This window comes from Terrapene carolina, unplaced genomic scaffold, assembly GCF_002925995.2.
Source record: "Terrapene carolina triunguis isolate 2854851 unplaced genomic scaffold, T_m_triunguis-2.0 Scaffold234, whole genome shotgun sequence".
Lineage (NCBI taxonomy): Eukaryota > Metazoa > Chordata > Testudines > Emydidae > Terrapene > Terrapene triunguis.
The window spans coordinates 16,071,140-16,091,813 of record NW_020664585.1 but is presented as its reverse complement, the minus strand read 5'-3'; the positions used below and the strand labels follow the sequence as shown (position 1 = coordinate 16,091,813).

Here is a 20,674-nt window from a genome sequence, read left to right as displayed (position 1 = left end):
AAAGAACACCCCTGAACCTGAAGAGCAGCTAAGCGGGTTTCTTTATGAACTTGGAGGGGTCTCAACATTTGATAAACCGGAGTAGAAAAATCCTCCTGCTTGTTTGCACTTCGCTCACTTTGGACCGTGAAAATAAATAGACTAGCCAGCACCCACGCAGTAGCACAAAAGGAAATTCATCCATTTTTAATCACAGTCTCCTCCCCTCTTAGATTCCCAGCACAGGAAAACTGGGATTTGCAATTAACTAAAGTCCTCGAATTATTTTTTACCATTTTACACAAACATGGGAGTTGCTACGAGGCACTCCCATAATACACCCGTATGCATGTAAAACACAATGTTGCACTTTTTGTGGTACATTATTTCAGCAAAGAGCATTAGCTGTGCTATAGTTCATATTTTTCTTGCTCAGCAGAAAAAAAAAACTTTCCATCCAGATATTGCATGATTTTGATATTCTTAATGTAAAGAAGCGGTCCTAACTTATACACCTGCTGTTTAACAAAACATCTCAGTTGCTTTGGTGAAAGCAGTTACTGAAAAGGAAAAGTATCCTCCCATACCTCTCAGGACTAGGCTCTGGTCCCTCTTCCTACACCTTGCAAGGAACAGCGAGAGAAATATACATTAATACACCTCAAAAGCACATTAAGGCTCTTTCCTTAGAAACCTACCTTAGCTAGTGTAACCACTTTATCACCTGCTGACCCACAACAGGGGAAAGGGACAACACTTAACTGGCATTCTGACCCTGAAACCCTGCCCTTCAGATATTAGCAATCAATGAGGTTTGAGTCAGCCAGCTAAGCCCTGCCTCCAGTGCTAAATAACCGGCATTGCTCTCAGTGACTAGCCAATGGGTTGAGGATATTTTTCCTCTTTCATACTAGCTTCCTGCAGCAAACAACCCGTGCAAGAAATAAATCCACCACTCTAACAGCCAGTGGCCTGAACAATGGTAATTAGGGAAGAACTGCTAACTGCACTGCAGGGCACCAGGCCCCAAATTAGGGAGTGATCATGGAAAATAGGGACAGCCACCGACAGCCTCTGGAGCCAACTACCAAACAGAGAATGAGAAATTAGGGTCACACTTAAATATTTTGCATTTTCAGAGCATGCGTTTTCACACAGCAAGATGGCTTACCCTCACAGTTCCTCACACATCTCAGCCTCAATTCTAGAAAATGTTCCAGTATTACCAATAGGATTACCACCTTTGAAATGCAACCCCCCCCACACACAAACAACCCACCCCCGCAACCCTAACCCCCAACCACAAGTCAACTCTGCAACTCCCCCCCTTCAACAGCCACTTAGATTACCTAGAGAGATAACATATATCGGTAAGATTGATAACATTGCACATCTCTTCACTCTCCTGTGACAAACCCTTTCTCATACACATACTGATGGTATTTTCGATAGTTTTGATCTGTTATTGCTTAAACTGCGGAAGTGGGAACACAGAAACTTCTAACATTAGATATCCCAGTGCATTGTGGGTCTAAAGATTTGCATTATTATCACATTAAAAAAAACCTGGCAGGTTAAATTGTTTTTCTGGCAACTGGCACATCCATAAAAAAACTGGCCAAGCTGGTCAAATATTGGCCAAGTGGTAACCCTTGTTACCAACCTGTTAACTAACATCAATTGTAATCTAAAAATCAGAAAGAGGTGTCTCCCATAGAGATGTTGTGAAATGTCAGTTTGAGCTGGACACTAGAGCTATGGGACAACTGCCTTTGGCTTTGCATTTTAGGGGCCAGAGAACTGAGCAGAACTATGTAGCTTAATTCTGATATTAGTAATTTTAAAATAAACATCACAAAGGCTCCTCTGGTTGACAGCAATGATAGATGCTGCGCAAAATTTCATCCCAATCTAAAACTCCTGTTATCTGTGTCACCCCAGTTTGCTCCAACAGGTGAGAAATGTTCAGAGTTCATCTAACATGGAGCAGTTTAGATTAGAGGCAGGTTGGAGATGGGCTTTGAAAACATTCTTAAAGGTCATGGCAAGGCAAAAGAAGGAATGCATCTTACTAGCACAGGAGGGACAGGAAGAGACTCTTTCTTTAGTTAACTAAATAAAAGAGTTCAACTTCTGCTGAGGCCACCCTGGTGTAGAAAAGTGCCATTCATGTCAGACACATGCAGGGATATGTGCCAGGGCCTGGGCCTTTAAAATGTTTTCTTTTATTGAGTGTAAAGTCAATATTCATAGAGCATTGAAACAGCTACTCTTGCACAAAAGCCAACACAACTGAAAATTTCAGGCATGACCCTGGCAGCTCTGACTCAGTAAGCAGTCTCCCATGTTGTCAGAACTGAGATATTTTTGCAGGCCTTGTGATATTTGGTGTTTTTCTTAAAGCCCCAGCTCCTGGAGTCATGCTAGTATACAAGAATCTCAGTGTTTATTTAAAAAAAAAAAGTTTGCCTCCTTTACAGTTCTGGAAAAAAGTTTGAAAATATGAATCCTAACGGCTCAAAAACCAGAAGGCAAATCAAAAACCCAAAATGTATTTCAGGTCTCATAATTTCTAAGCCAATCTCATGATGTTTTGAAGGCTCAGGTCATGATTTTTTGAACACCTAGGGTTGGCCAATACCGAGTCTGATCCTGAGAACAGTGGAACTACTCACTTGAAGAAGTGCTTGCAAAATTGGGCCCTTAAAGGACTCATTGTGAACTTTACATTTTTGGCAACAGGCTGCCTGTCCTTTGCCATCTCAGAGTTGATAGCTCACCTCTCTCATTCTAAGGGTTGCTTTTTGCCCCTATTCTTTCTTTCTACATTTCTCGGCACTTTATTTCTTTTTTAGGTACCACCTTTCTTCCGTCTGCAACATTTTTTCTCTTTTAGAAATTTGAGGAAAAAATAGGAGATTTAAGCTCTATCCCAGTGCAGGATTTTCTTTAGTACTTTAAAGTCTGTCTAGGTTTTTTCCCAGGCTTGTCTTAAATGTCACAGAGAAAGAGGTTTCAATCACTTGATCAGAGACTATATCGCAATAAGATCTCACCATAATGTTTTTCCTGGCCTATCAAACACCAAATTGGGAAGATAGATGATGCCAGAGTTGCCATTATGGAGGATAATGCTATGACAGGAACTGTTCATGGGAGAACAGTGGCAGAGGGAAATGGAATCACTAGAAACATATATAACTTAAAATTTCTGTGTGGCTTAGTGTTGTGGCATGACATACTGTTTGAAATAAATGTTGTAAGCAAGAGACTCCAAGGTGTTGACCTTGATATATCTGGAGCAATGGAACAACTGGACAAAGCAAAGTCATACCTACAGTCTTATCGATCAGATGAGGGATTTCAAAACGTTCTGAAGAGTGCACAGAAGTTGGCAGAGGAACTTCACACTGAAGCTATTTTCCCACCCATTCAAGAATACAAGAGTCACCAAAGAAGACGACATTTTGACTACGAGGCACGGGATAATCCCATAAGAGACCCCAAACAACAATTCGAAGTTGAATTCTTTAATCAGGTGCTAGATTGTGCAATACAGTCAGTTGAAGAACATTTCATGCAGATTAAGGAACACAGCAGTATATTTGGGATGTTGTAGGATATTCCAAAACTCCTCGCTATACCTGAAGAAGACCTACACCAGCAATGCAGGGCACTAGAGACAGTGTTGACACATGATGACACGCACAATATTGATGCGAGTGATTTAGGTGATGAACTGAAAGCCCTTTCAAGATACATTTCAGCAGGATCAACTCCAAAGGCTGTTCTGGAATATATGTGCACAAATAAGATGACCACCCTCTTTCCAAATGCTTTTGTTACTCTGTGCATACTTCTAACACTTCCTGTAACAGTTGACAGTGGAGAACACAGCTTTTCCAAGCTGAAGTTAATAAAAACACATCTACGCTCCACAATGACACAGGAGAGGTTGGTCGGCCTTGCAACCATCTCAATAGAGCATGAGCTGGCCCAGACTGTGGACCTTCAGGAAGCAGTTCAAATCTTTGCAATCAAGAAGGCACGGAAAGCACCACTTTGATTATTCAAACAGATAGAAATGCCAGTGTTTACTATGCAGACAAGAAAAGTTACATTTGCTGTTCAGGCATTTGAAAGTTAAGTGTTACTTAAAATTTTTGAACAAGGCATTTTAAGTTGTTGGTTCTCCTTTATTGGGGTAGATAGCAGAGCAGTACCATGAGAGGAGAAGAACAGGGAGAAGGCAGAATTGAGACCTTTCAAAGTTTTGGCCCAAGCGAGGGGGCATGGGGGGCATCATTTGAGCTCCCCGCCTCAGGTGCTAAAATGTTGTGGGCCAGCCCTGCTCGAGTCACAGCATATGACTTCAGTGACATGTAGATTCCATAAAGCCAGCAAAGCAGGAGCTCCCAAAGCAGCTCAAGAACCCTGTTTCCCATAGAGACAGAAACATCAGGGTTGCTTCATAGCACTGAATACCAGCCAGCCTTTTTTCATTACTATAATGTCATGGATAAACTGCTTTCCTTTGTTCCATTTAATATATATATAAAAAAGCAGCAAATAGAGTCAGAATACTAAGTATTGGGGTATATTTGTGTGGGACATTGCTCAGCTGATGGGTTTTTGTGGGATATCTTTAATTTGTCAAAATTCAAAGTTTCATTTGGAGAAGGTGGTTGGTTTGGTTTATTCATTTTCAAAATGCTAAAAGCAATTAGGCATGTTACTCGCTCCTGATCTAGTCTAAATTTCTTTTTATTAAAAAACAAAACCTGTTTTTGAATCATAAAGGCAAAGAAAAAAAGAACTATTTGAAACAATTCTATGTTTTCTTTTTAAAAGAATCTTTTGAAAAGAGGGTTAAGGTTTCCTTGTGTGCTAAGTTTTAGTCCTGGGCAAATTGCATGCACTTCAGATATTCATACATGAAAATAGACTGGTAAAGGAAGAGAACAATTAATGGAAATTCAAAAGCCACCTTTAACTGTAATGGCCTAAAAACACCACTATGTCTTTGGCTAAAGATACATCTTCATTTTAAGTCCTGTTCCTAAAAAGCACTTAGGCAGCATTATGTAGCACTTTCCATCACCACAGCTATAGTTAAAAGAATATTTTGTTCAGCCCAGCAATTTGGCAGTTTAAAAAGGACAGAAGCTTTTTACCTGAATAAACTGTGCTATTTATTTTAAAATAAAGGCTGTAATTACACTTGGTACTCAGTCTCAGGCTGCGGATGGCCATCTTCAGGCCTGCTGGTCGGGGGAGGGCAAAGAGGGAAATTGCCCCAGGGCCCAGGTGATTTAAAAGGGCCCGGGAGCCCCGGACCCTTTTAAATCACCCGGGCGGGCCTCAGGGCTCCTAGGCGCGCGGGGGGTGGTGCCGGCGGTGGCGAAGTCAGCCAGGTGGGAACGTGGAAGCTCTGGCCGTGACGGAAGAGCACACCCAGCAGCACAGCTGGCAGCTCACTGGGCACCAGCGGTGCAGCCGGCAGCAGCTCGCTGGTCACCAGCCAGCGCAGGCACAGCACCGCCCAAATGTCAGGTGGACCTTTCTAGGGTTCTGCCCTGGGGGCCGGAATTGCTGTCGGCGGGCCTGGCCATCTTTGGCCATTCTGTTCTGAGTTACACCAGTGTAAATCCACTGACTTCAGTGAATTATTCCAGACTTGCAACAGTGAAACTAAGGACTTGTCTTCACGAAGACGCTATTACACTGACGGGAGAGCTTCTCCCATTGGCATAGTTAATCCACCTCTCTGAGACGCGGTAGCTCTCCTGTCGACGTAACTCTGCCTACCCGGGGCGGGGTTAGGTCAGTATAACGATGTCGCTCAGGGGTGTCGATTTTTCACATCCCGAGTGACGCAGTTATACTGATATAGGTCTGTAGTGTAGACCTGGCCTAAGAGCAGAATCTAACCCATAAGCATGACATCACTTTTAGTAAGATGACCTAGGCTAGCAACAGATTCAGTAATTCAGCTATGTTAGTTGTAACCCTCAATTTCATTTACAAACTTCTTTCAGAATATAGGTACTTTTTGAGCTTTCAAGACAGCAGAACTGAACCAAATCGGAGATGTGAAGATTTGAGAAAACTGGCTATACAAATTATTTATTCTGGCTGATAATATGAAGTTGTTACTATCAAAATTGTTGTATCACTGAATGCCTCTTTATAAATGTGGAATCCACTATTGGTTAACAGGGCTGTATTGTGTCTCTGCCAGACGTGGGACAACAGTGAGTTGCTAGAATTTAATGGCTGCCTATCTAGGTGGAAACAGTTGAATGACAATGGATTAGCTGAAGCCAGAAGATACTTTCTCCACTTCTCTCCTTCCAGCAGATATGGTGGTGGGAGTGGAAAGTCACTAGTAGCAGAACAAAGACATCAATGTGGTGATTTTTAAAAAGGACTCAGGGGGGAAGATTCAGAGCCATAAAGGAAATTTTTGGGCAGGAGAGAGGAAGGGAAAAGACCAGTCAAGGTCCGAGAAGACAAACTGGGGACGGGGTCTGAAGGTTCCATGTTTCACAAAACAAGCCATGCACTGCAGCAGAAGGACTCTGGATGGCCCAGACAACTCTAATCCCAAGACAAAGAATGCTGTGGAGTGGTGAGGACAGCAGGGAAAATGCATGCAGAGTTTATTATTTTTGTACAGATCTGTGTATTTCATGTGTGATTAAGTAAAGACTAATGCTGTTAGAATCCTGTGCAAAGTGTCCATGTGTTTTATCCCTGTGAGCCTGAGGAGTTAACATGTGAACCCAGAACACCACACTGCTGGAGTTCGAGGAGAGGAAGCGTTTAAGCTACAAGGAAAGTCTGAGGGTCAACCCTGGGTTTAAGGGCCTGGCAGGGGGCTGTATGGTTGCAACTCTCTGGAGGAGATGCCATAGAGAAAATCTGCAGCCAAGGAGAGGCCCTAAGATAGCAGCAGTGCCTGGATTTCCTTCAGATTCTGAGGGCTTAACACACCTGGGGATCCAGCAATCTAGTAAGTGGTTAAGAGTGTGTGCTCAACTGGACAGGAGGGTTTGGTTTTGGGGACGGAGGGCGTGTTTCTTGCTGTTTTAAAAGAAAGACTGATAGTTTGGATTCTAAATTCAAGGGTTGGTTTGTTTGTTTGTTTGAAGTCTCTACAAAACATGGTCTTGATCCTGCAGGTGGATCTGCAAGGGCAGATCCTTACAGAGCCCCACTGGCTTCAGTGAGACATTCTGTGGGCACCTCTGCCTGCATGATCAGGGCGCAAATTAATAACATGTTTTCATGAAATTAAGAGAGATCCAATGCAAACAAGTTATTGTCAGGATTTAAACCTTTCCCCCTCAGCATCCCAGCCTGAACTTTGTAGAATTGTGCTTGAGAACCAGAAAGTGGAAATGACAAAAAAAAACAAAAAAACAAAAAATACCACAAACATCCCCACGCAAATTGGCTAGCTATTTTCATGGTCTACACTGAAAGAAATGCAAAAACTAAACAAGCAGCACAAATAGTGAAAAATAAATCACACTTTTAAAATGCAAGATGCTTTCTGTTTTAATTATCTAAGGTAAATGTCAGTAGCATGCTTTTTTCAAAAATAGATCCTGTTTAACACAATAGTAGTATTTAAGTATTTAGTCCTTAACTCTGATTGTTCCTGCTTTTGCCAGTTTGAGACATATTTAATAATTACTTGTAGTTTTATCAAAAGATCCTGCAACAATCAGAGATATGAAATGGCATCTGGCATCTTGCAAAGGAAGACAATCAAGTTTCTTGGTTTCATAAGGTTGGTATTGTGTGTAAAATTATGTTTGGAAGGGTCTCACTATAGACGCCCTAGCAGAGCTATGTGAAATTTTGGCAATAGAAATGGAAACACTGGAAATTTAAGTGTTTAGATATTTTTTTTTTGCAAAATTTAAAGTGTTCTCCCAGTTCTGTGAAACTTCCAATTAAGCATTTGCAGCTAAAACGGTCCTCTTTCTAAGCCAAAAAAGTTAAATTTTTTAGCAAAATTAGGCTCATTTTTAAAGGTCTTTGCAACAACAACAAAATCCTCACTCTCCCCCTTGATTCCAAAATCCCAAACCACAAAGATTTACAAACACAAATATCAAAATTTTCCAACTGTGAAGTCCTACCAAATGAAACTGCAAAAATATTTTCAAAAAGTGTAGGGAGAATATGGCCATAGTTTTGAACAGCTATAACTGTTATCATAAAGACAGCTGCTGTCCTTCTGACAAACACTGGACAGCACTTTGGAATTTAACAGTTACCATATAAAGTTGCAGGATACATACTTAAGAGATGAAGAATGAGATGAAGCCACACAAATGTGAAAGTGAGATCGGTCCTGGTGACTATGGAGAACAGCAAGGTATTTCATAATAGCAAGGGAGTCCAACAAAAGGTGCCTATTTTCAACCATTAATAGAACCTGTATGATTAAAATGTGATGAATCAAGATGAGAATCAGACATGCCAACTGCTTAAAAAAATGCAGAAATTGGGCTTGTTTTTGGCTTAATTGGCTTGTGAGTTGCTTGTTGGCTAGTTTTTGGCTTGCAGCTTGTTGCCCCTTTTTTTTTTTCTTTGTTCGGCTCCTGGCAAGCAGGGGCAAGGGGGGGGGAAGAGAGTCAGGGGTGTGCAGCGGGCCCACCACAGTCCCAGACTGCACGCCAGGGGGATCTAGTCACATAGAGTGTTGGGGTTCTTAGGGGTTGGCTTGTTTTGACCTTGTTTTGAAATGGGATTAGCTTGATTTTTGGCTTATTGTGAAAGTCGGGGTGCTTATTAACCGCATGAAAGTTGGCAACTGTGATGAGACTATGTCCTTGAAATACTAACCACATAGGAGCTATCCTTGCAAACTCAAATTGTCATAGGAAAATGAAAATCATCATTCCCCTTCCCCAAAAAGACAAGGACCAAGCTCTCAGCAATGTAGTTACTAACTTTTTTAGTTTAAAATACTTTCTCCAGAAGCAACCTACTATTAAAAATTCATACAGTGACTTGACTCAATACAGGCCATGCTCACACTCTGATGCCCATAATTCTCAGTAGGTAATGCACTTGATCCTAATGAGTTGCTCTTGCAAGGTGCTGAGTGCTCTCAACTCCAGCTGACTTCAGTAGAACTTAAAGTTTTCATACTGGTAACCTCCGTGCAGAAGGCTTTTTATATGTCATGCGCTCTGTCCAATGGGTCAAGGTCCCTCTGAAATCAATGATAACACTCCCATTGATTTTTTTGGACATGCATTTTCACCATCTGACTTCTTGCATTAATTTAGAGCCCACTCCTGTGGGGCTAGATTCTGCCCTGTGCACTGTCAGGACTGCAAAAAGGATTATAAAAGAGCCATGCAATCTTTGGGGTCACCAGGAGGAATTCTAACGGACTCAAAGGGCCCCAGGGAGTACACACCAGCACACCTGTCGCACCACCTTTGGCCTTGTGATGACCTCATCCCATTTCAGACACTACTAGCAGTGGTGTCCTAGGAGGAAGCAGGCATTATAAACCCTGTTGGGATTCTGGCTAGTCCCAGTAGAGGGGCAGAGAGTGCGACTTTCCTGTGCATCCATGCAAGAGGTGATCAAAATCTGATCCAGATAATTTCCTGGAAAGTCAATGAGATGCCTCTCATGAGTAACAGCTGAAGGATCAGCCCCTACATTTTTAGGGCATCAGCTGAGTTTAGACTAGGACTAAACCCACACTGGAAAATTCTATCACATTTGACAGTCTGCTCAATACCAGCGATAATGCAGTCAGCATGGAATAAATATCCCTGGGCCCCTCCTAAAGTGGGAGTTATGGCACTGAAAGAGGGAAATAGCAGCACTCTGTAGAGCAGTTGGAAACCAACAGTGATCTTGTTTGCACCTCAATTTACCTGTGAGGAAAGAATGCATGTCACTTTCCACTACTGTCAATCCCTTAATATGAGCACAAATATTTTAGTCCCAGGGAAAGAAAAGCATAAACTTCCCTACAGCTAAGGGGCCCTGTGGACAGTAGCTAAATAGAATGAAACTTGACACACCAGGCAAAAAGGGGACTGCTTGCCCTCTGCATTGGGAGGGGAGGGGTGGAAGGAGCAGAAGACTCCTCGGGTACTCAAGCAAAGCCGCAGTTCAGATCAGGCTACATTTTTTTCCACTGCTGTACTACCTGTAATTATATGTGCATTTCTAATACATCTATCACCTATTATATCAAGACGACAGAGCTGGCCCCTAAATTTCAGCTGGCAAATTCTACAAACCTATACTACTCTAGTTTAGGGCAGAGAATCTTAGGAGATATGCTTCGTTGCCTTTATCAGAGGAACTGATTAATCTCTGAAATTGGGAAACAAAAAGCAAAAAAGTGATCCAATAGCTTACTGAATCTATCAAGAATCCTACATGCTATTTGGGTCAGCAAAATCAATGGGCTTGATGTTACACAGGTGTAACACTACTGATTTAACCAGTGGCTTTTTTCTCAGAAAACATCTGCACTAATTTCTTCTTGTAGCTTTGCATTCCTGCTGTGTGCTCTGCTGTACTTTTCAGTTTATCATTTGCTTGAACCCCAGCCGCACTTCCTCAAAGGAATGTCACTTTTGGCAAGAGCTTGTGTTCCACCACTCTACCACAAAGGCTCCGCAGTATTAATATGGAACAGAAAAATGCTGACACTCGATTACCAACACAAAATACAGCAGACAGCAAACTTCCTTATCAAAAAATAAATTAAAAAATCCACACTTGCTTATTTTTAATTTCTCTGTTTCAGCTGGTTCCAGAAAAATAAGTGATCAGAATTTTAAACATGAAACATTCCATAGCTTTGTTTTCGCAGGTTGGTTTTTCTTGAACAGCCAGATGCACGTTTGCACAGTGGAAAAAGGTTGAAGTGGGGGGCCTTCCCTGGCGCAGCCACCTCTGAGGAATACCTGGGCTGTGGTGACCCTGCCCCTTCCCTGAGGCCCTCCCATGCACCACCTGCTCCTGTTGCTGTCACTTGCCTACCTGCACTCCATCTCCCCCCCGCCTTGCAGGTCCCCACGCTGCTTGCCGCGTCGCTTCTCCTACAGACAGGGGAGTGAGGAAGGATGTTGCGAGCAAGCAGCAGGCGTGGGGGTCTGGTGGGGGAGTGAGGTGACTTGGCTGGGCACTGGGGCTGCTGGCTTGGATGGGGGGGAGGTGCGCCGGCTCTAGTGTTTGGCATTCGGGTGGGTGCCAGTTTGGCCTCGGGCAGGGGGAGTGGCCTAGCATGGCGCTCAGCCTGGCACTGGGGGGTTGGCCCGGGGTCGGCAAGCTGGGGTTCCTCTGGTTGGGGGGGGGCCTCAGGGCTCCTCCTGTTATGGGCGGGTGGGTTGCGGGGTTCGGCGTGCGGGGAGGTAGGACTTCAGGCAGAAGGGGCAGGGCTGGCTGGCTAGCCTCCCCAAAGTGGGGGTTCACCCACCGCCTATGGCTCCCACCCACCAGTGGGCCCCATGGATCAGCTCCTTCCCCCTCTCCACTCCACCCCACCCCTAGCACCTCCTGCCCGCTGGTGATCAGCTGTTCAGGAGTGCAGGAGGCAATGTGGGAGAAGGGGAGGAGTGGGGGCAAGAAGAGGTGAGGGAGGGGGCAGAATGGGGTGGGAAGAGGTGGAGCAGGGGTGGGAAGAGGCGGGGTGGTGGCTTGAGGGAAGAGGTGGCGTGTAGGCGGGGCATGGGGCACAGCAGAGGTCGAGCATCCCCTGGAAACTTAGAAAGTCAGTGCCTCTGCAGGCCACTTCAAAGGTGGAGCAGCCACGGGTTGGAGATCCTCAGCAGAGACAAAGCTGCTATGTCATGCCTGGCAATGAGTCAACCCATTCATAGAGCCCTACGTGAAATAGTTAAATCTGTATGGAAACTGTAGAGACTTGGCGTTAGTGACTCTCTAATAACCCTTCACAAACAGGATAATCACAAATTCTGCTTCAGAGAAATGCTTCATTCAGTTAGTGATGTCTAAAAGAGTAAATTACTCTGTGCTCTACAACAAAAGTTACAAACAAGAGGCTCAGTCCTACCCTCAAATGTATGGGCATGCAATGGTACTAATGCATTTGCAAACTGCTCAGTGGTGCTGATTTTACAAGACAGGCATATAGATGCTCATCATTGGCCTAAGTGTAGGATCAGGCACTTAGATGAACAAAAGCAAGAATAAAATCAGATGTGAGAGTTAAGTAGTAACTTAAGTGTAATGTGATTGGATGCAATTTGCTCTGATACACTACTTAAATTAGAGGGATGCTTTCAAAATGGTGCACAAGGATTAGTTTCCTAACTCCCATCAATAGCAAGAGCCACACAGCAAATCCTAGAGCATTTCTTTGAAGATGTAACTCATTGCCCATCTTTGCACCTCTTCTCTGGGTGTTGGGTTTTTACATGGTGTGATCACAACCCCAAAAGTTTACAAGATGAAATAAATCTTTGAAGCTGTGGAGCTGCTGGACTAACACCGAGCCAGACAAGAGTTTAAGGTTATTTGATCAAAATGTGAAAAACCCAGTGTTTGTATTTTGTGTTACTCTGCCACTCCACTCAGGGGAAAAACAGCCATTGAAAACAAAATCAATGTACTAATTGTATTTATAGTTTCCAATCCTAGGTCTCCTAAGACAGCTCATCATGAACAAAACACATACTGGAAGGAATAGGTATAGAATCACCACACAAGCACCTCTACACCCACTGTTCAGTCAATATTCAGTCCTTAGCAATGTATGCCAATGTATGCCAACACTAAATCCAGTTTTCCTTCCCCAAGGGAGCTATTATTTCCCATGAAAGAGTACTCCATAAAGCACAGCAGAGATCTACAGAACTCACAGTAATAACACCATCAGTTTAAACAGCAAGAATGCAAATGGGTGACAGAGCATTAACATTCTAAGACACAATGCGCCTCACAGTAAATTCATGCCCACATTTCTTTTAATACCAGGTTTTGTAATTCTATATATTATATATGCACATTCCACGTTGGGCATAAGCTACCTGCCAGTGCCCTAGCCAACCGTTAAAAGAAAATTCTAAGCTCTATTTGTAGAGAATTCATGAAATAAAGATTTAAAGAATGGGAAATCAAGGTCAAAGCCATCAAATGCAGTGAATAGTTTAATTCAGTAGGTTATTTTGTCAATTTTAAATCTTTTCAGACTCCATTTTAATGGTCTCAATCCGAAGTGCAGGAGGGACAGTCCTGTGGGTAAGGCACAGGACACAGAGTTAAAAAGATCTGTGATCTACTGCACGTTATGCCACAGACTCTCTGTAAAACCTTGGGCAAGTCACTTAGTTTTCATGTGTCATTTTTCCAATCTGTAAAACAGGGATACTTGCTTACCTTGCATGAGCAGGAAAACACTTTCAAATCCTCGTATAGCACTACAAAATCACTGGAAAGAAGACTGGAGAAATCAAAGTACTGTTGTGTTGTATTCATTGGGATAAGCTAGCCTAACTGAGAAAATGGTGCTGTATTTTTGTTATGAAGTATTAACATGAATGGAAATTGTCAGTGTATTGATAGGGGCAGGAGCCTTTGAATGTTAACATTTTTGGTCAGATCTCCAGTTGATGTGAATTGCCATAGCTTCATTGAAGTTAATGCTAATTTACACCAGCTAAGGATCTGGCCTTTTATTGTAATAAGTTTCATGTGTGTGAGCTGTTTTTATTAAAAAGAATGTTCTTTAATATTAAAATATAATGTGCTCTGAATGGTTAGCCATGATCCAATGACAATATTGCTGCTCTTTGCAGTTCAGGGTGCTATAGTAAAGACCCTAACACGTGCACTTTCCTATCTTTTCTCTATCATATCACTCCTCACAGGAGGAACTAAGTTGAAGTTTGATTTGAAACAAAGTGAAATAAAAGCAGGCAGATTAAATAAAATCCCTCACACATGAAGGGTTTTAAGGTTTATCGAGTTTATAAAAAAATCACATCATCATTGGAGTCTTTAACATTTGTGAAAGAAACAAGATACACTCTATTCATAAATGCCATACTTAAAAGGTTATTGTGCTATGTCTGCATTGGTAAAAGGATAAAATGGCCAAATCCATCTGTGCTGCCAGTACTCTGACAGCTTTGAACATCAAACGACAGAGTCACCTTTTTACATTCTTGTCTTCTACAGCAACATGTAGGGAAGCAAACAAGGATGCATGGACAGCTGGCTCTCCTCATTTGAGGGCAACTGGATTTCAGTTTCAGTAACATATAGCCAGGGCCAGCCACATAGCTTCTAGTCCCCAAAGCTACAGAAGAATACACTGACCTGAATAGAGCTAGAGGTGGTATGGGTTTTAGCAAGAATTTCTATTAACAGAATGAACACTGTAAGCTTAATATGCACTTAAACTGTACATTATTAGCGTGTTATAGGGCAGGAAAGGTTTCCTACGCCATTTTTAAGGGTGGCTGTGATGCTGGCAGACCAGGTGACAGCTCATGCCAAAGCCCCTAAAGACTGAACACAGACAAATGCATAGCCGGAAACCAGTCTGGGTTACCTGTGTATTAGTATTGTTAAAATAGGTATTCGATTTATAAAAATGGGTTTAGTGTTTAGACTCTATGAAATGCTTATAAATTGCTGCATGCACTAATTTCACTTACAAAATCTGTATCCCAGATTAAAAGTTAATATTTAAGTGTTTGCTCTGTGACTGTGAAAGTTTTGCTCTGATACTATAAACCCCCAGTCAGGGGGGAAGCATTAACAAGTGTGAAATATTATAGGGATGGTCTAGATGGGAGTGGGCAAACTTTTTGGCCCGAGGGCCACATCTGGGTATAAAAATTGTATGGCAGGCCATGAATGCTCACAAAATTGGGGGTTGGGGTGTTGGAGGGGGTGAAGGCTCTGGCTGGGGGTGTGGGCTCTGGGGTGGGGCCAGAAATGAGTAGTTCATAGTGTGGGAGGGGGCTCCAGGCTCGGGCAGGGGGCTGGGGTGCAGGGGAGGGTATAAGGGTTCTGGTTGGGGGTGTGGGCTCTGGTGTAGAGCTGGGGATGAGGGGTTTGGGGTGAAAGAGGGTGCTCTGGGCTGGGACTGAGGGGTTCGGAGGACAGGAGGGGTATCAGGGCTGGGGCAGGGGGTTGGAGCACGGGGAGGGGGCTTCAGGGGTGCAGGCTCTGGGTTGCGCTTACCTCAAGCAGCTCCCGGAAGCAGCAGCGCTGCCCTGTCTGCAGGTGCCTCACCTGCAGCTCCCTTTGGCTGAAGTTCCTGGACAATGGGACTGCGGGGGGTGGCGCTTGGGGCTGGGGCAGCGGGCAGAGAGCCCCCTGGCTGCCCCTACGCATAGAAGCTAGAGAGGGGACATGCCGCTGCTTCCGGGAGCAGCACGACAAGCCCCTGACCCTGATCCCCGGCTGGAGTGCTGGAACGGGGCAAGCCCCTGATACCGCTCCCCGGTGGGAGCTCGAGGGCTGAATTAAAAGGCCTGATGGGCCAGATGCGGCCCACGGGGCATAATTTGCTCATCTTTGGTCTAGATAATACTTAGTCCTGCCATAAGTGCAGGGGACTGGACTAGATGACCTCTCGAGGTCCCTTCCAGTCCTATGATTCTATGATTAGTTTACCACAAAAGAAGGCCCATAGACACCAGACAAGCCATGTATAACATCAGTGGACAAAAGACTTTGTGTGCACAAACCATTGTCCCATCATCTTGAGCTCTAGGGGAATGGAATAAAAGTCTCTAAGAAACTGTTATCTCTATGATGCTTGAACTCTGAGGGGCAAAGATTTATAAGTAAAAGCAAGGGATCCCTGACTGTTTAGCTTGGGTTAGCCCTAAAGAACATATAGAGCTTACATATCACAGCAGCTTCTATCATCTTTTGAAACCTAACACTGCAACTCATTTGTGTGAGTATGTTAACCTGCTTTAACCATGTAAATAACTCTCATTTCTTTTCCATAGTTAATAAACCTTTAGTTAGTTTATTATAGGATTGGCTACAGGTCTTGTTTTTGTCTTGAGATCTGAGTTGCAACTGACCTGGGTAAGTGACCGGTCCTTTGGGAATGGGAGCAACCTGAATATTGTTGTGATTTTTGGTGTAAGGGACCATCTATCACAGGGGCAAGCTTGCCTGGGTGGCAAGACAGACCAGAGTGCTCGCGATCTGCCAGTGTGCTCTTGTTTTGACAGCTCTTGGCATCTAAAGTGGTCTAGGTGGTCTACAGGGCCCTTTTTCCAACAGCATCTAGGGAGGCTATTACAGCTTCCTCTTATGACTGTTGCCCCTGCCACTGTGATCATGGCTTTCTGGATTTCTAGAATGGATTACTGCCATGCCCTCTACATAAAGCTTCCTTTGGAGACAACTTGGAAGAGACACATGGTATAAAATGCATTTACCCAGGTTTGTTTAGTAGCATTAACTACATGGAACTTGTTACTCCTCTCTCCAGGAATCACACTTGCCAGCAGAGCTGGCTGCCCACATGGAGTTAGTTAATCATCTCCCAACCAAGGAGAGTAGCACACAGCCTCTGCACACCCAGGAACTTTGGCAGGCGTGCTGCCTCCAACAAAGGACTGTGCAAGCCAAGCACAACTGAGTCCCCTCAGTTTTTCCTCAGGCAAAACTCACTGAAATCAATGGGAGTTGCAACTGTTTATCAGATCTAGGGGGGGGTCATAGCATGGTAACAATATTTAAGCAGATCTTCCCCTTCATGGTATATCATAGGATTTGGTTCTGTGGACAAAAAGACTTCAAGCATCATTCCAGACCTTTCCAATTAACATGTGAACAAACCTTTTCTGCAGCATTTACAGTGGGAGATGTGGTGAAATGACTTCCCTGGACAGCAAAACAAATATTTTTAAAAGCTTTCAGCAAACCCCCCTCCCCATGTTTCCCTCCATTTAAATAGCTACACTTAAGTAAAAATCTTTTTGCAATTAGAGTGCATCTCTGACATCATTTGCCCATTTGACATTTCCTGGTGGCGGTTAAGAGATGATGTACACAGCTAAATAATGCCTGAAGCATATGCAGCAAACGTAGACAAATGGAGTACAATTTGCTTGTGCTGTTTGTGCGCTCCAAGCTCACGCTGAACAGACAGAATGACATAAGATTATTTTTCTTTCCATTTAGTGAAATGGCTAGCTGAGCTGCTTGCAGCCTAGAATAAGAAGACGCTGTTGAGATAACGAAGGAGCTTAAGATTGGTGTAAAAATTTAAAAAAAGGAGTGCAGCTGACAAGGTATCTAGAATGAATTAGAAACAACATTTGCATAAGTCCTTGATTTTGTTTTTAAAGGACTTCAGGAAACTGTTACAATTCTGGCACATTGTCTCTGTCCTCTTCCTTTTACTAAAAAAAATTGTTTAAAAAAAAAAGAAAGAAAGAAAGAAAATTAAGCTAAGAATGACATCTGGGAGAAGCTTGGGAGTGTGTTAAGGAAAAGCACAGAGTGATGCTGCTGCAGGCATACAGCAAATCTTTACCTACTACTACTTCACTGAGTAAGTCTCTTGGCCAGTGTCCACCCCAACTGTCAGACAAGACAGAAGCCCTGGTCACAAGGGTCATTACAGATTATATGCCACTTTCCAAAAGAACAGGGTTGTTAATCCTCATTTCTTGCCCAAATTCCAGATGGGATAATTAGATTCTGTATATAATTCCCTTTGTAGTTTCAAATGGAAAAACTCTAATATTAGCTATAACGTTAAATTATATTATATGAACATAAGAACGGCCATACTGGGTCAGTCCAATGGTTCATCCAGCCCAGTATCCTGCCTTCCAACAGCAGCCAGTGCCAGATGCTTCAGAGGGAATGAACTGAACAAAGTAATTTATCAAGTGATCAATCCCCTGTCGTCCAGTCCCAGCTTCTGGCAGAGGTTTAAGGAGATCCAAAGCATGGGGTGGTGTCCCTGATCATTTTGGCTAATAGTCATTAATGGACCTATTCTCCATTAATTTATCTATTCTGTTTTGAACCCAGTTATACTTTTGGTTTTCACTACGTTCCCTGGCATTGAGTTCCACACGTTGATTCTGCGTTGTGAGAAGTAGTACTTCCTTATGATTATTTTAAACCTGCTGCCTATTAGTTTCTTTGGGTGACCTCTGGATCTTATGTTATGAGAAGGAATAAATAATACTTCCTTATTCACTTTCTCCACACCATTCATGATTTTATAGACTATCACATCCGCCCTCAGTTGTCTCTTTTTCAAGATGAATAATCCCAGTCTTTTTAATCTCTCCTCATATGGAAGCTGTTTCATACCCTTAATCATTTTTGTTGTCCTTCTCTGTACCTTTTCCAGTTCTAATATATCTTTTTTGAGATTGTTCAGTACAGAGATCTGCCACCCACCAATGAACTACAGCCATTCAGAAATGGTTGCCTTTCAGTGATGAGTGACAGATCCCTATATACTGTAGCACATAGCCTGTAAAGTGCTGGGTGTACCCTTCATGGTGAAAGGCACAGTGAAAGTAAAGCTACTACATTTGCAATCTTTAAATATTCTGTATGAGGCTGAAGGGGCAAATTTCACCCCTGGTTTAAACTCTATTAAGGTCAGTGCTGTTGCACCAGGGATTAATTTGGCCTTCACTGTTTTCATGTATTTTACATAAACGTTAACCACGCATTATTATGAAGTCCTAATTGTGCACCTTTAGCTAATTAAAAATTTTATTTCAAAGACAGTAGCATTTTTTCTATATAAACTACCTCAAAAAGCTGAACATTAATGATTTACAAATGAAGCATTTCATGTCTAGACCCCAGAGAGGCCAAGGATTGAACACACATGTAGACTGAACACTGGTTTCACTTATACAGACGGTCCCTTCCAAAAGAAGGATAACTTAGGGCTTGGTTACATCAATCCTTCTATTGATTTTAATAGGAGTTGATTGGGCTTTAAAACATGGCAGTGCAGGAAAGCTCATACTGTACCTGATCTAGCACCTTTCACAAAGACACTCAGAAAAGCCGAGGTGCAGATGTACCATTCGTCTAAAATGTATGCAGCATCCCCCCTCTACTGGCTAATCATCAGGATAACAACTTACAACTGCTAACAGCTAATGGAGTTACTCCTTTAGCCCAAGTAGTAAAGGTCAGTTCTTGGCTGCTGAATGTCCTAACTGAAAACAGATGGTAAGGATAATTAAACAGTGACTAGAGGGAGTAACATGGCAGCCATTTTTTTACAGCTGCCTTTCACAAAATAAATTCCTCTACATCTACCCACTGAATTTGTAAGCTACCGAACACCCAGATAGAACTCTCTGACTTGGACAGCTTCCATGAAATACCACCAAAAATGTATTAGCATAAAGCTGTTTTGACATCACATGAACCCTACTCATGAACCAATCAATGCAAGCGTCTGGTATGATTGAGGCAAGCTCTAAAGTCCCTAGCAGATCAGGGTTTCATTATGGATCAGAACCTTCCCAGTACTACTGTTGCTGCTGCATTATTTGCCACAGGCTTCCAAATAATTTGCTAGTTTAAAGAATCAGTTAGAAATACAACCAGTTTGTCATTTCACATTAAGGAGCAAGAAGGAGGCAAAACTATGGCTCGGATTTATAAACAGACACAAATACAGGACAAGTTGCTGCCACTCGGTTGCCAGGGGCTGACCAAAGTCCTTCATTTGAATAAACACAGTGTGCTAAATCCTGAAGTCCTTACTCAAGGAGTAGGCTTGCAGTCTTTAACAGAGGAAATCCACCATCTTCACCCAGTCCCTGTTCTATCAAACTCCAGTTGACTTAAAAAGAAAATTTTACTTGATAAGGGACATCATGGTTTGGCCCCATACTTTTAAAGGTATAGTGATAGTTCCACACATGTAGCAAGCACATAGCTGTAAGAGCTGGTGTGAAGGTCTTTATTGGGATTTAATTATCAGGGAGCTATCATTTTTAGGAAGCATCCTTAGGGGGTAAAAAGAGATGAGAGTAACATTTTATCCTAGGTGCTATAATCCACGCTACCTCAATCAATCAAACAAATATGCTGAGTTCAGTGTTTTTCTGTTCTGTAATACACACTATGGAATGAAATGCTGATGACAAATAAGTTGGGAGAGGCTCTTTACTTTCTGGAATGGGATATTCTGGGATGTGTGAATTCTAGTGACAGGTAAGATAAGCAGGCTGTTACCTGCAGGACAAGTTGCTGCCACGCGGTTGCCAGGGGCTGACCATTGCCAATGTTGCACATGCTCATTCGTTCTGAGGGCTGATTAGCACGTTCAAGCTGCAAGGAGACATTGCGTCGCTCTTCTTCAAGTGCACGGGTGAGCCGCTCGAAACGAGCCTCTTGCTCTTTAACAGATGCCAAAATGCTGGCAGCAGACCTGATATCATAATCATCCATGATTGTTCTCAAATGTTCCTGCCTGTTAACTGACCAGGGCAAATGGAAAGGGTTAGGTAAAGGAGCGGGTGGGCACAGGTCAGAGGTTAAGAATAAAAAGCACATGTTAATTACTCTATTAAATAGCATTCACTCTAAGACGCAAACTCCAATTGCTCTTTGAAAAGACTTCATTTCCATCCATTGATTTGATTTTAAATTAAAAAGTAATTACCCCAAGGCTTCCCTGTTTAAAAAAAAATGCTCA

The 20,674-nt window shown here is 42.9% G+C and overlaps 1 protein-coding gene across 1 annotated transcript in view; it reads right to left on the bottom strand.

Moving 5' to 3' along the window:
• The window catches only part of ARVCF (ARVCF delta catenin family member), a 240,666-nt gene extending 220,239 nt beyond the window's left edge, over positions 1 to 20,427 (bottom strand). Inside the window, exon 1 of the mRNA XM_026656880.1 lies at positions 20,212 to 20,427. Within this exon, the coding sequence (XP_026512665.1) occupies positions 20,212 to 20,427 (216 nt within the window). The remainder of the gene's footprint in view (positions 1 to 20,211) is intronic.
• Between the last annotated feature and the right edge of the window lie 247 nt (positions 20,428 to 20,674).